The sequence below is a fragment of the Montipora capricornis genome, chromosome 6 (genome assembly GCF_036669925.1).
Source record: "Montipora capricornis isolate CH-2021 chromosome 6, ASM3666992v2, whole genome shotgun sequence".
Classification (NCBI taxonomy): domain Eukaryota; kingdom Metazoa; phylum Cnidaria; class Anthozoa; order Scleractinia; family Acroporidae; genus Montipora; species Montipora capricornis.
The window spans coordinates 14,289,406-14,304,405 of NC_090888.1; the positions used below are offsets into that span (position 1 = coordinate 14,289,406).

Here is a 15,000-nt window from a genome sequence, read left to right on the forward strand (position 1 = left end):
TATGACCTTTTTTTCTCAGCTCCGAGTGATTCACGAATTGTTCGCCCTTGTGTATTTCAACAGATGCTTCCTGCGAGCTTCAGATGTCATCAGAAGCACAAGGCAAATTAAAGAGGAAATCCCGTGAGGACCAAAAAGGTAAAATCGTTAGAGCTCTTACAAGTACAAATCGGCTCTTGGAAGGACAATTCTCGTAAAGTGCCTGTTTACGCGCGTGATAAGGTGCCTTGGTTTCTTTAACTGAACAAAAGATGCTACTTTGTGTTTGCGTTAAAAAGAAGAGTTCAATTCCTGGGGGATTAGTTTCTAGACATCAACGTGACAGCGCTTTCTTTATTTGGCCTTTGTAATGTCATATCCATATACGCTCTGTACACTTGAAAACACTGTTAACCGCTGATGAGTGTGGGAACCACCATGAGCATTCCCTGAATTTAAATTATGATAACCTTTCTAATATCAAAGAATTATCGACCCCAGTAGCTCTTTGGATTATTTCAAGCGAGCATCTCAATCTTTCCTGTGACCTCCTGTTTTTAAGACAAAAACTGAATTCTGCTCCCCGCCCACATCCTTGGACAAAACTCGTTGGGAAGTGTGACACACCACTAAATGATCATTCCATCATTTATCTGTGTGATAGAAGATTTTAAACTTTCCCCCTCCCCTTAATCCAATGTTGGTTAAGAAACGACCAAAGGCTTCCATGGTAATTTTCACCAGATTAGCAACATTGGTATGGGGTAGAGTGGGGATAAATTGAGAGTATACGTCCAAGGATTTTCACGCCAGACTTTTTTTTCGAAAGATTTTTGCCCAAGATTGCAGGTGTTTCAGATTTTTACTTTCAAAAATTTACAGATATCTCTTTCACCGATCATGGCATTTCACAAAAGAAAGCACGAGAAGAGGAGAAAGAGTCTAAGCAACATGCAGGTAAAATCATGTAAACTGAAGCAAGTTTTAACCTGTTTCTAACTGAACAGCTCTTTGAATTAAGGTTTTCTTGCGATTGTCGATGAAGATACTGCTTGTGCAGCCTTACGTCGGCCAAACAACGAATCCTAGACTCCTTCGTTTTATGTATGGTGTGAGGTACGAACAGTAGATAGTTTAGGTGCCTGCTGTCTAGCTAGAAGAATCCCCAAAAGGGTCAATCAAATGGCTCGCTGCTGATAAGAGTTGTTGAGCCAGAACTACTGAGATTATGATTCAAATAAGCTCGTATTGTGTATGCCGTTTATCGTTTATGGGAATGCCAACTTACTGTAAAGTCATGTATGGTTTGTTGAATGTGATTTTTACAGGTGTTTCTGCCAAGGAACTAACTCAGATCCCATTTACAAGTGAAAGCTTTCCATCTTCTTCTGTGGCCTCTCATCGAGCAGAAGGTATATATAACCTTACGGCAATTTGACAATCTTGGAAATCGACATGAAAAAAAAAATCATTCACTTGTAAAAATCAGGATGTCCAAAATATTGCACTAAAATGAGTTTAGCAAAAATGGGCATTTTTTATATCACCTTTTTTGCTCTGCCCCGCGTGGTTTTAAAATGGATTTCTTACTTTAATATAGTCGCCACTCCATTTCGATTTAAATTCGTCATTATTCCCACAATATTGTGTTAATTTTATGTCAACTCGTGTTCGTTTTAGTTCTTACCACTAAGAACTGTGATACGCAAGCCTAAGACTCCTCCTCGATCGCCATGAGAAAACATTTTGTGGTTATTTTTGGTATGAACACAGACGTTTTGCTTACGGATAAAGCTACAGATACATTTGGAAACTTTTCTTGTTTGTGTACCAGAAATTACTTTAAAAGCGGCTGTACATTGAAAAATCAACCAAGAGGGCCACAGGCCGACCACCCTCTGTTGGTGTTGTTGTTATCGGTCTGTAGAAGGATAAATACATTACGGCGGTTGCGATTTGCTTGGCAATAAAGTTTGTCAATTAAGTCCTGTGTTATGTTGTTTTGGTCGCTCCGAGCTGTTTGAGGCGTCATTTTGAGAGATCAGTTCTCGGCCGACGGCTAGATAGTCAATGTCCCCGGCCAGGACCCGAACCCGGACCACTCGATCTGGAGTCGAGCACACTAACCATGAGATCACCGCGTGAAATGTGTTGATGTACACTGTCGATACTGCTTGTGCACTCTTACGTCTGGCAGACAACGAAACCTAGACACGTTCTTTTTATGTGTTGTGTTAGTTACGAAAGCTAGATAGTTTAGGTGCCTGCTGTCTAGCTTGAAGAATTCCCAAAAGGGTTGTTGATCCAGAACTAATGAGATTATGATTCAAATAAGCTCGTATGGTGTATGCCGTTTATCATTTATGCGAATGCCAACTTACTGTAAAGTCATGAATGATTTGGTTTACGAAATTATAGAAGTTTCTACCAAGCAACAAACTCAGTTCCTATTTACAAGTGAAGGCTTCCCATCTTCTTCTGTGGATTCTCATCGAACAGAAGGTATATATGACCTTACGACAATTTGACCGTGTTGGAAATCAACGCGCAAAAAAAAAAAAAATCATTCGCTCGTAAAAATCAATATGTCTGGCAAAACATTGCAGTAAAATGTGTAGAGCAAAAATGACTTTCCTTTATGTATCAACTTTTTTGTTCTGTCGAGCGTGGTTTTAAAATGGATTTATTACTTTAATATAATCATCACTCCACTTCAATTTAATGTAAATATAGACCTTCTTCATAAATGGCGGTCAATTTATAATTCTTTTGTCGAAGTGCAAATCAGCCTACCAAGCCTCGATACCAAACAGTGAATTGAAAAGATTTCTTGCTCTAAAATGAGGCTTGGTAGGCTAATTTGCACGTGGACAAAAGAATTGTAAATGTGACCGCCATTTATGAATAAGGTCTATTTATACCAGTATAAAATCCCAGGCCAGGATAAGCCGTGGCTTGAGAAAGCCGTGAACCTAGATTTTGTACCATTTATATACCGGGTGTTCGCGTCCTATGTAAGCCGCGGCCAGAGTAAGCCCTATTATGTTTATTTTATATGAACTCGTGTTCGTTTTAGTTCTTACCACTAAGCGCTGTGATACGCAAGCATAAGACTCATCCACGGCAAAAGAAATTATTTTGTCAGGGTAATTTTTTGTACGCAAAACAAGCGTTTTCTTTATGTGGATAAAACAGCAGATACATTTAGATACTCTGCTTGTTCCTGTACCAGAAATGACTTTAAAGGCGGCGATACATAGAAAAATCAGCCAAGAGGGCTTGCAGACCCGCGAAAACTCGAAATTCATTCAGAAGATCAAAGATCGGTTTAGTTAGGAAAGAAGCAAATATCTTTGAATCAATAGACCTCTAAATTGACCCTATTTTCATGGTGTTTGTTTGTTTTGCAGCTAATTCTTCATGTCAAAGCCATATCATAGAATCCATAAGACAAATTTACCAAAGGCGTGAAGGGGTGGTTTTTTCAGTTCCTTGGTGTAAAGGGTTCAGCTACCCACTAGAGAACATTTTCACAAGACTTAAGATAGTCCCAAAAGAAAAGACACGCGGAACGCTGAAGAAAGAAATCACCAACATAACAAGTATTTTTACATCACACGAAGAGTGCCAACATCCACGGATTGTACTGATTGAGGGTGACCCTGGCATGGGAAAGACCACCTACTGTCAAAAGCTGGCATATGATTGGGCAACTGAACAAGACCGCGAATGGGACAAGTCTTTCCCAAGAGTAGAGGTGCTGCTTCTCCTCAGATGTCGTGAAATTGATTCTACAATCTGGAAGGCTATCGACGATCACATTTTGCCGGAAGAAGTTGACCCAGAGTTAAAAGAAACGTTTTTCCAGTTCGTGCGAGAAAACCCTTCTAAAGTCCTGTTAGTACTCGATGGGTTAGATGAGGCAGACCCTAAAAAATTGGATGTGTACTTTAGTCTTATTCAAGGAAAGCTGCTCCCTGGTTGTAACATTGTTCTTGCTTCTCGTCACGAAGAAGGAAATGAAGTAAGACCCTACTCGGACACCCTGTTGGAGATTCTTGGATTTACCAGAAATGATGCGGAGTGTTTTATAAGGAAGTATTTTCGACACGCAGTACAAATGGGAGAAAAGCTGATAAAATTACTGTGGCATCCGGATGATGATGATGACGACTATGACGATGTTGATGACGATGGCGATCACGATGATGATTATGGTGATGATGATGATGTTAATGATGACAGTGATGATGAAGATGACGTTGATGACGATGATGATCAGCGTATTAAAGGATCTTTAGAAGAAGATGATGACGACGATGACGATGATGATGGCGATGGCGATGACGATGACGATGATGATCAGCATATTGACGGACCTTTAGCAGAACTGACAAAAAACCCTTTAAATACACTTCTGCTTTGTGTGCTTTTCGAAGATTTTGGCGGCATTCTACCAAACAACAGAACACAGCTGTACGTAGAGATTGTTCTCTTCGTTTTGAGACGATACGAAATGAAGAACCACTTACCAAGTAGTGGTAAAGACCTTCTAATAGTTTACAAGAAGGAACTGATGACCCTAGGGAGAATGGCGCAAGAATCTCTTTTTAAAGGAGAGGGGCATTTCGAAGACGTCGAAGGGAATTTCACGGAAAGTCTGTTCATTAAATTTGGCTTTCTCTCGATCCAGGCTGGCGGTACCAAGAGAAAGCCTTGTTTCCGCTATAACTTTTTTCACAAGAGTTTTCAAGAATTCTTTTCTGGTCTACATCTTGCGTTTTCTATCCTGGATGGAGAAATTGATAAGGAGTCAGTTCTGACTGACGAAAGATACTCTCGTGAACTAAATCAAGTTTTCATGTTCATGAGTGGAATCATAGCATCGCAATCCGAGGAAACGGCAGTTTCGATTGTGAATGGTGTTGCCTCACTTGTAAATGTGAGAGGCCGCAGATCTCCGCATCACCCAAACTTTTACCTGAGGTTGGCATTAGATGTCATAGGGGAATGTAAAACTTGCTCCAAAAACCTGTATACTAAATTAGCTTATACCTTTGGCAAAAGTCTTGATTTGACGGAAATTCCAATATACTTCGGATCACGTACGAGAATTGCTGCCCTTTCCCAGGCCCTTGCAGTAAACACCTCCCTTACTACTTTGAAATTGTCTGGCAACTCCATTGGTGATGCGGGTGCTACTTCACTTTCCCAGGCCCTCGCAGTAAACACCTCCCTTACTACTTTGGAATTGTATGGCAACTCCATTGGTGATGCGGGTGCTACTTCACTTTCCCAGGCCCTCGCAGTAAACACCTCCCTTACTACTTTGGAATTGTATGGCAACTCCATTGGTGATGCGGGTGCTACTTCACTTTCCCAGGCCCTCGCAGTAAACACCTCCCTTACTACTTTGAAATTGTCTCACAACTCCATTGGTGATGCGGGTGCTACTTCACTTTCCCAGGCCCTCGCAGTAAACACCTCCCTTACTACTTTGGATTTGTCTTGGAACTCCATTGGTGATGCGGGTGCTACTTCACTTTCCCAGGCCCTCGCAGTAAACACCTCCCTTACTACTTTGGATTTGTCTTCGAACTCCATTGGTGCTGAGGGTGCTACTTCACTTTCCCAGGCCCTCGCAGTAAACACCTCCCTTACTACTTTGGATTTGTCTTTCAATTCCATTGGTGCTGAGGGTGCTACTTCACTTTCCCAGGCCCTCGCAGTAAACACCTCCCTTACTACTTTGTATGTGTCTGGCAAATCCCCTTAGTTTTGACTCTCGCATTACACTGTGATGTTCTTTCCAACTTCTTTGGTGCTCCTCCCCTTTTTGTAATAAAGTTTCTATATAACGCGCGCTCTCGTTGGTTTAAACAGCGTGCTTTATGAGAGTACAAAGCACGGAACAAACGAAAGCTCACGCCATCATCCGCAGAAACGCCAGATGAATTTCCGAATTTTACCTTGGGTATTATTGAAGCTGTCAGTTAAAGGCTTGCTCAGATATTCTGTCAAGTGCTTTGGATGGAAGACCTCAACCGTCGCCCGGTCCAGCAGTTCTTTCAAGCTCAGAAAGTCCTCACGCTGGAGTTCTTCATTTACAAAATTCCCAACAGGTTTTCAGATTCCAGCCGCAAGCAATGAACAGTTTGTTTTCCAGTTGTCAGATAGGAAACGTTCAGGTTTTCATGGGCAACAATTCGGCCGGTTTTCACTGAACTTAATTATTTAGATCCTCTTTTTTGCTGTTTTTTACGGACTGAAACCGAACATTGAGACACCCTTTCCCAGGCCCTCGCAGTAAACACCTCCCTTACTACTTTGAATTTGTCTTACAACGTCTTTGGTGCTCCTCCCCTTAGTTTTGACTTAGTTTTGACTCTCGCATGAAACTGTGATGAGCATGATATTCTTTCTAAAGGTTTCAGTGTTTACATCGACGCCAACAGGATCATGACTCACAATAAGCAAGGACGACGGCGACTACGAGAACGTTGTTGTGTAAAAATATTATTTCCTTTTACTGTAATAATTTTCCATGTCTCTCCTCGGCTTGGAAAGTGTGAATACACAATCCAGGAATAAAACTGATGAATGCAGTGTGGATATTTAGAGAAAATAGTCATGTTCTCTCGTTCTCCACATGACCCCAAATGTCGTAGTCAAGACGAGAACGGCAAAAAATCTATCAAAATGTAAAACGCACGTGCAGGGCGTGCAAAGCTATTTTTTTTTTGCCCACAAAATATGCAAATTTATGGCGTTCTCGTAGCCGTTGTCGTGGTCGTTGCTTAAGGTCCCTATTGTCTTTTGGTGTTGTTGTTGAATTTGACGACTATCTCACTTCACCTTTCCACCCCTTGTTTGTTGGTAAGCATGCACTGAAAGGTTAAAAGTCACTTTCTTGCTAGTACGTCACGAGAAATTAAGGGTTACATACATAGAAATACACCCAGTTTTTCCCCTTGTGATATGTTTCAGTTAAAGTGTTGCTCTGATAAAAAATCACAGTCGAGTCTTTTTTTGTCTTCGGATTTTGAAAGTGTGTTTGCGGAACACTTGACTGGCCAAATGTTTGGATTTTGCGGTCCGCCATTACTTACGTTCAAAACTGACCGATTGGACATTAGTGGGTTGGATCTAAGGGTTAGGTGACGTTATTTACTCACTAGTTAAACGTTTCAGCGCGTGAATGCAGTTTATTATATATGCAAAACACGAGTTTGAAAGCACGAAACTCCCGTGCTGCATATCAAGTCAGCCGCGTACACACGCACTGTAACTTGACTCTTTGACGTCATTTTCTCCTCGATCCAGCTCTCTCAAGAATTTAAAATTGATAATGGCAGACTATTTAAAAGGAAAATGTTAGTTAAAATCTTGAAATCAAAGCTTCAAACTTGGGTCACTTAGTGTTAAGTTAACGTAGTTTTGAAATCCAAAGAAAAAGAAGGATCGATTTTTTGGTCATAGTACAGCTTTAAGGTATTTTACATAAAATAGAAAGGAAGATGTGGTACTCAAGATGTCCGCATCGATGATAGACAGCAGGCGCGCAATCCGATGACTTTTTATACTTCCGTTAGTTTTCCTTTTTGAATCTACTTCAATTTCACAAAGAACTCAAGCCGGTCAAATGCTAAAAGCGCCAGTTTCGTTGCACCACATTCTTTGTCTCTTTTTTAAAATAGACCAAATCGGCTAACTCAGTGTTGTGCCCAATTGAGATCCTTTGAGAATAAAACGTTTTGTTCCAAGTATTTTCATATTATTTAAATGTGAATGCTACATTACCATGTAAATGCATTATAAACCCCGAGAGATTTGAATGGAAACTTTTCCCCTAGTGTATAAACGTAGTCTAAGAAATGTGCACAGTGCACCTGAATATGTGAGAGCACGATAACAAATGAATTTTAGTAGAAATTATTTGGGCAAATGTTAGTTTCAGTTTCAGGGGCACTCAACGACCAATTTGTTGTAAAATGTATTATTATACCCCAGTTAATGAAAATAAGTGTTATTAAGGCATTTTCAGGTGTTTTTCAGTGTTGCTGGGAAAACATTATCTGTTCCTTTTTCCCAGCAAGACACACAAGAAATTTCCCAGCCAGCCAGATAAAATTGGTTGGTTTCCCAGGCAGCTGATAAAATTTATTTCCCAGCCAGGAATTCCGCGCGCTTTCAAATCCCTCGATCCAAAGCGACCGAACAAAAGCGACAAAACCGGGACAAAACAGGTTTTTTTCCGCAAGCGCAATCACTCTGACCAGCCGTCGTATGTTTGTGACTATTCTCTGGGAGAGGGAAGGGGCTCTTTTTTTTTTTTTTTTTTTAGTCGTCCTCAGTCTTCAGAGTTTCTACAGCTAGCTCGGGTTGAAATGCTAGAAAAAGTCAGTAATTCCCAGGCAAAACCTTTATCAATAACCAAATTTCCCAGCCAGCTCATCGAAACACCTGTATTTTTGCCAGCCAGCAGGATTCCTCAGGGAAACAGATAATGTGAGGAACAGATTCGTTGGGTGCCTCTGCAGTTTGGTGCTTTCATTTATGTATCAGCAACACGTTCGTATTAAAAGAGATATAAGCACAAAACGGTAAAAACGAATGATAAAAAAGGTGAAATTCGACGTTTCAGAGTAGTCATGACTCCATTATGAAGGAAAAAAATTACATCAGATAATGCAAATTACAGCATTTAAAGCGACAACAACAACACGTAGATTAATTTTTCAGGTCTCTTAGATACAAAGAGTGCTGTGGCTTTTCAGATTCAGGTTCAGTAATCTGATTCTTGTAAAATAAATTTATGTACGTGTTAATAACAAATGAATTTTAGTGGCAACTATTTAAGGCAAATGCTAGTTTCAATAGGCCATTCTCCAAATGTCAAATATTCAGCTTGATAGTGAGGCAGTGAGGACAAAAAAGATCGAAACACTATCGAATGAATGTGAAAAATAATTACATATCATCCACTTTCCTTTGTCTTTGTCCTCTAAACCTCTCTTTCAAGCTTAGTTTTAATATATTGAAAAAGGCCTATTCAGTGCTTTAATTGATGCATCAAGTTGTTAGGTCTAGTAAGCTGCAAAGATTGCTGCAGCTTTTCACATTCAGGTTCAACAAATCTGACAACATCCTTATAGAGTAATTTATTAAGGTGTTCGCTTACGGTAAATGGTGTTTTTATTGTGTATAATCGATATCTATATATTCCTGCGTTTTCAAGGTGAAGCAAATAATCGTTTTTGGGTATCCTTTTTATGCAATTTTTCAAAGGTCTTATCAAGGAAATTTCTCGATTACTTTGCTTTGTGTAAATATGGTGTTTTGTTTACGAATTAAATCAATTTAACAAGAGAGTTTGATCGGTTTATTCTACTTATCGGGAGCAGCGAGTTTAAGAGGGTCCTGATATGCTCTTACCTGAGGATTACCATAGAAATATCTTTCAACCCGAGTTCAAGGCTCATACCGTCATCTTCCGTAAGGTACCAAAACGTTCATCCCCACGGTCAGGTTGTTAGGGCAAGGATAATTTCTTAAGGACGAAAAAGAAAACGTTTTCTTGTCTTCTTTTATTTCCTTTGTTAACCCTTTTATTCCCAAGATGGAAACGTTCATTCTCCTAACTAGTACTATAGTTTTCTTTGTTGAGTAGTCATGAGAATTTGGTGTTAAATCAAATCTCTTAAGCTGATAATTCCCTTCTTTCTCAATACCTGTTTGACAGAGATGTTGAGATTATGATGAGAATTTACATGCTGATTACTCCAGGGAGTCAAGGACTCAGCCATTACCCCACTTTCTACCCCTGGGCAACCGAGTAGATGTTTCTTATCGTAGACACCCTAACCCCACTATCTACCCCTTAGTCTCCAAGTATCTTTATCTCATCTCAAATGAATGCATAATTGAAGTGCGGGTTGAAGACGAAAGAAAGAAGTGATCCTCTCATTCATCTGGACAATTTAAGCAATTGTCTCTTATAGTAGACACTCTTACCCCACTATCTACCCCTTAGTCTCCAAGTATCTTTATCGTATCGGAAATTTCGAGTTTGTTATTGTATCGTATCTGAAATTAAGGGTTTGTTTGCACAGTGCGTGCTCAAGTTATTCAGAGTTGAGGGCGGGGCTTCCACGGGGTACCTCCTCGGGCCACTGTTGTTTAATACTTTTATTAATGACTTGAATTACTCGGTCCCGGACGTGTCTTTGAGATTATACGCTAATGAAACAACTCTGAATGCATCAGATGTCTTACCCATTGCCCTGCAATTTGTTGTGAACCAGGGACTCAGCAGCTTGTCGGAGTGGTTCGATGCAAACTATTTGTACAGGTAGTCACATGATTTCGAGTGCAATTTGGAATTAATAAGCACGAGTAATTTTTTTCAAAATTGCACTCGCCCTACGGGCTCGTGCAATTTGTAGTATTTGAAAAAACCTACAAGTGCTTATTTATTCCAAATCATGTGATTACTTATTAATAATATACATGGAAAAAAACTCCAGATGATTAAGCAGAAGAAACGCACCCGTTTCACGCATCAGAGAAAAATCGCACCATATATTGCACCATCCAGGGCGTGCGCTTTTTCTTAGAAAACAAAAGATTTGATTGGTTCTGACCAAACCCTATTGTTTATTAGCCAATCAGAATGCTTGGTTTGTTATTTCTTTTTGCACTGAATTACTTCTGTTCTGCATTGTGTTAACTGAAAACTGCACTGCTCTCAGCCAATCAGAATCGAGTAATTGTTTTCATGTATATTATTAGTTGATAAACAGTGCCAAGACGCAAGCCCTTCCGATCGGTCCTTACAAGACTAGTACGATCTTGACTTAACTTTGAATGGTTCTGGCACGTTACTAAACTTCGCTCTATTAGAATCGTGGGCGTGAAATGTGATAGCCTGTTAAACTTTAGAGAGCATATTTCCAGTCAGCTAAAAAAGGCGTATGCGAAGACCGGCGCACTTAGGAGGATTAAGCGTTTTGTACCTATGAACGTTATTCTAGCATTGTACAATCCTTTCATTTTACTACATCTAGAATATTGTAGTCCCCTCCTGTCAGGGGTGGGGAACGTCCAGGTCAATAAAATCAATCATCATATATTGAGGACACTGACATGGCACGGGAAATCATTGTCTTACTAAGAACTCGTAAACATATCCAAGTTGGACACTTTAGAGCGTAGGAAAAAGCAACAATCTCTGATCCTCTTATTTAAGTGCATTGGGAATACAGGGCCGAAATACATTGAACACTTTTTTTAGCATAAGAGAAACGTGTTACAGTTTAAGAGGAAATGGTATTAATCTTTGCGTTCCCAAATTTAATCTTAATTTTTGCCTACAAGTGCGCTCAACTGTGGAATAAACTTCCAGTTAAAGTCAAGCTGGCCGATAATGTTAAGCTAAGATAAATTCAGTTGCAATTTTTTTTTAAAATATATTTTTTATATACTAGATTTTATTATTATAATTGTAGATTTAATGCACGTTCGTATTTTGAACGAGCTCTTGTGCTCTTAGGCGATAACGTGATTAAATAAATTATTGTATTGTACTGTATAGAAAAGATATATGTTTACAATCATTGCTTTTGTTATTCAAATTTGTCAACCACAGGAACAAAAGACCTTTTGTTTCGACAGCCAATGAGGCTCTGGTTGGGACATTAATGACAATATGTGACGTCAACTATATCTTCCATATTATATTGTATTGTAAATGAAAGTACATTTGAAGTGCGGGTTATAGACTAAAGAGGGAAGTGACCCTCTCACTTATCCGGACAATTTAAGCAATTGTCTCCTGATAGAAACCTGGAAAATTCATGTGGCTCTAAACTGAGTGACTTCAGTCATTTCTCAGTTGGCAGAGCATTGTACCGGCATCGCAGAGGGTCATGGGTTCAAATCCCGTTGGAGCCACCCGAATTTTTCAGGTGTCAAAAAGAGACAATTGATTTAAACGTCCAGATAAGTGTTCATGAGGATCACTTCTCTCTTTCGTTTATCGTATCTCTTGGAAAAAGGAAATTGTTTGCATGGTGGCTTTGAATCTTCCCTCTCAAGAACCTTTCCCTCGCTTGATGTAATTCAAAGTGTCCTCACATACACCTTATTCCAAAATGGCCGCTGATTTATGCGGATACAAATTGGCCCTTGTTGCCTCGTTCAAGATAAAATATTCTTTTGAATTTTAAGCTTAAGAACGAGGCATCAAGGGCTAATTTGAATAAAAACAAAAGAATATTTAAATGCCGGCCATTTTGGAATAAGGTGTATAAGGCCTGTAGGTAGGGTCCTGTTTCTGGAATATACGGAAAATGTTATTGGTGAAGCGGACATGCGCGTACTTGAAAAATTTATTCTGTTACATGGTCCTTATACTAGTTAAAAGGCACTCGCAGTTTTTTTTTTTTTTGGGCCTTAAGCTTCTTCCTTTTTAAGAGAATGATTTAATGTCATCTTAAATACGCCCGAAACCGCTCCGGGACCTTCGAAAAACGGGCCCCTGCATGTTACTTTGGAGAAGCAAAAGCACTCTGGCGTGTCGGTTCTCTGAAATCATGAGCTAGAAAAAGTTGTGCACGCCTTAGGCGTTTGATTCTGGAACGATTCTTTCAGTCGGAGGAATGGCGTGATCTTCTGCATGACGCCGCCATCTTCAGCTTGTTAAATATTACTGCGGATTAAACTTCGTAGGTGGTGCAGGCTAATATATCTCTATAGGGTGTTTAGTTAATTCTCGTTGAATTACGTTTATTTCTTACGGTGAGGAAGTGTGATTTGAAATTGACCATTAATGCGAAGGGTGCTTAACCTACAGATTAATGAATTATTCGGTAGCAGATTATTCACTAATCTGAAGATTGCCTCAATTCCCGGAATTAATGCATCTAAACCAACGAGAGAACAGAAAATGATTGCAATTTTCAATAATGAACTTGCCTCGAACTTTACTATTGCGTATATCTTAGAAACCCCATCCTATAATCATTTCAAAACGAATTTGGAGAGACAAACGGGGAATTTAAACATGGGAAAGTACAAGGTCATCTTTGATGGCCTCATCGGTTACATTTCAGAAGTTATCATGCTATTTATAAATTGATTTCAAAAGGTAAAAGAACAAGTTAAACTTAAAGGATGCGCTTCTTTGGTATGATCCGAAAACATGGTGCATCAAAGGAACCGAAACATCCTTTCCCAGAGTGCATGCATTCATCGGTTCCTTTGAGGTACCGTAAACCAAGTTATCTTGCATCAATGCTCCTTTATCGGATCATCCCAAAGAAAACGCACTTTTTAAAATCTTTTTGGCTTTGATGACGAACGAGTTGTCGGCCATCAAAAAATGATAAATTCTCATTCTCTTCTTTCTCAAATCCCATAATGCATCTTGATTAGAAAACGATCGCCTTGTGCTAATGTGGTAAAAAAATGTAAACAAAGACGGATTCCCCTATTCGAGTGAGGGAAAGATTTTTGGTTACAGTAGAGGAAGACAGCAGGGTTTCATCACAGAAACTTAGAAACTGTTTTATTCTAGCGTCAAGTTTTTCGTTTTAGTACTCGCTCAACAGCTTTGTTTCTTGGAAAAAGACAATTTTCACCAAACTTCACCGTTTTCTTAGACAATGTAACTAAATCTTCCTTTATAGAGCAGTTATCTTCATTATACACCGTAAAAGTCGTGCCGGCCACTCGGTGAACAAAATAATAAAATAAAAGTTCAAGAATAAGCTTGAAATGAGCAAGAACGTCCTTGCGGTCAAAAATCTTGTTTGCTTTTTGATGGTCATCGGAAACCACTTTTTCTTCGTGGATCGTTTTTCTGATCCGAGTTTTGTGTGCTTGGCCTTGCTTATTGGAGGGTTCTGTGGAAACAATACAAAATTAGTTTCACTAGAAAGCATATCATGTTGTTTTTGCTCAAAAAGCAAGTATGATTTAGGTTTTAACGATTACCTCCTATTTCCACCTGGATACATCTCACTGAGTTTTACCGTAACTTTATAAGTCAAAAAACGCGATGCAATGGCTTCTGTGATGGAAGGAAACGACGTTCGAGCTGTTACCCACAGGATTCGGGATAAGTCTGATTTTTCTAACTGTTCGTCGTTGTAGTCGAAATAGAATGAGAACGACACGTTACCGTGTTAGTTGTATGTCCGCTACAAAGCGTTATCGTTGATCATCGAAGGCATTCTTCCTTTAGATTTCTTTTTCTTGGAGTTTCTTCCTTAGCCATTGGTAAAACACCTACTCAAAAGGTGACGTACTGTTTACATCCAAAGTTACTTTCGGTGCGATACGATTGGCTAATTTTCGACAGCTCACAAAGCGCGACATCAGGAAGGTAACGCAGGCGGCATTCGCAGGCAGGCCGGCTGGCTCTTTTACTCTGCCTTTTTAACATGAAGAAAGAGCAAGCTTACAGATTCGACGGACGCATTTGTAAAGTTTTTGTTTCAATTTTTGAGAAATATTAAGCCATTGACAAGGTTTTCGTTCGGCTACGCTCAGTCATTGGTAAACGAAAATCTCTTGTCAGCTTGTTGACCAATCAGAAGCTCACAGGCGTTTTCCCGCGTTTCCTTAGCGCCACCTACCAGCCTCGCGTTCTGATTGATTGAATGCCTTGTCTGTGTCCGTTGTGCTTACCTACCTTAATTGCTTCTATTTGGGCTGCACGGCACTTAGAAACACGTTCCATGTTTTTTGCCATACTTGTTTTGCATCATTTTAGAGGAAATACACGGTCTTTCGTAATAATCTATCGATTCAACCTGGTATTCTCTTACCTGCTTTAAATGCTCCTCGTTGCCCTAGTCTGAGCAGCTACCTTCATCGGAGGAGAACGCACACGACTTGATGCCAAAAGACCTTGAGACTGAAAGGCAAAGAAGAGAGGGATTTCATTAGCTGGTTCGGCAAGTTTTTTTCTTCCTGCGAGCATCACTTTGAATAGAATAAAATTATATTTGTACCGCT

At 39.7% G+C, this 15,000-nt stretch overlaps 3 protein-coding genes across 3 annotated transcripts in view; all 3 read left to right on the forward strand.

The window, feature by feature from the left end:
• Positions 1–1,694, forward strand: part of LOC138053262 (D-inositol 3-phosphate glycosyltransferase-like) — a 3,366-nt gene extending 1,672 nt beyond the window's left edge. Inside the window, exons 2-5 of the mRNA XM_068899919.1 lie at positions 64–138; positions 862–936; positions 1,308–1,391; positions 1,660–1,694. Of these exons, the coding sequence (XP_068756020.1) occupies positions 64–138; positions 862–936; positions 1,308–1,391; positions 1,660–1,694 (269 nt within the window). The remainder of the gene's footprint in view (positions 1–63; positions 139–861; positions 937–1,307; positions 1,392–1,659) is intronic.
• LOC138050903 (uncharacterized) overlaps positions 1–15,000 on the forward strand; it is a 261,256-nt gene that overhangs the window by 37,498 nt on the left and 208,758 nt on the right. The window lies entirely within an intron of this gene.
• Positions 862–6,676, forward strand: LOC138051591 (nucleotide-binding oligomerization domain-containing protein 2-like). Its single transcript, XM_068897828.1, has 3 exons — positions 862–936; positions 1,308–2,481; positions 3,390–6,676. Exons 2-3 carry the CDS (start codon positions 2,301–2,303, stop codon positions 5,753–5,755), a joined length of 2,547 nt encoding a protein of 848 aa, XP_068753929.1. The 5' UTR covers positions 862–936; positions 1,308–2,300; the 3' UTR covers positions 5,756–6,676.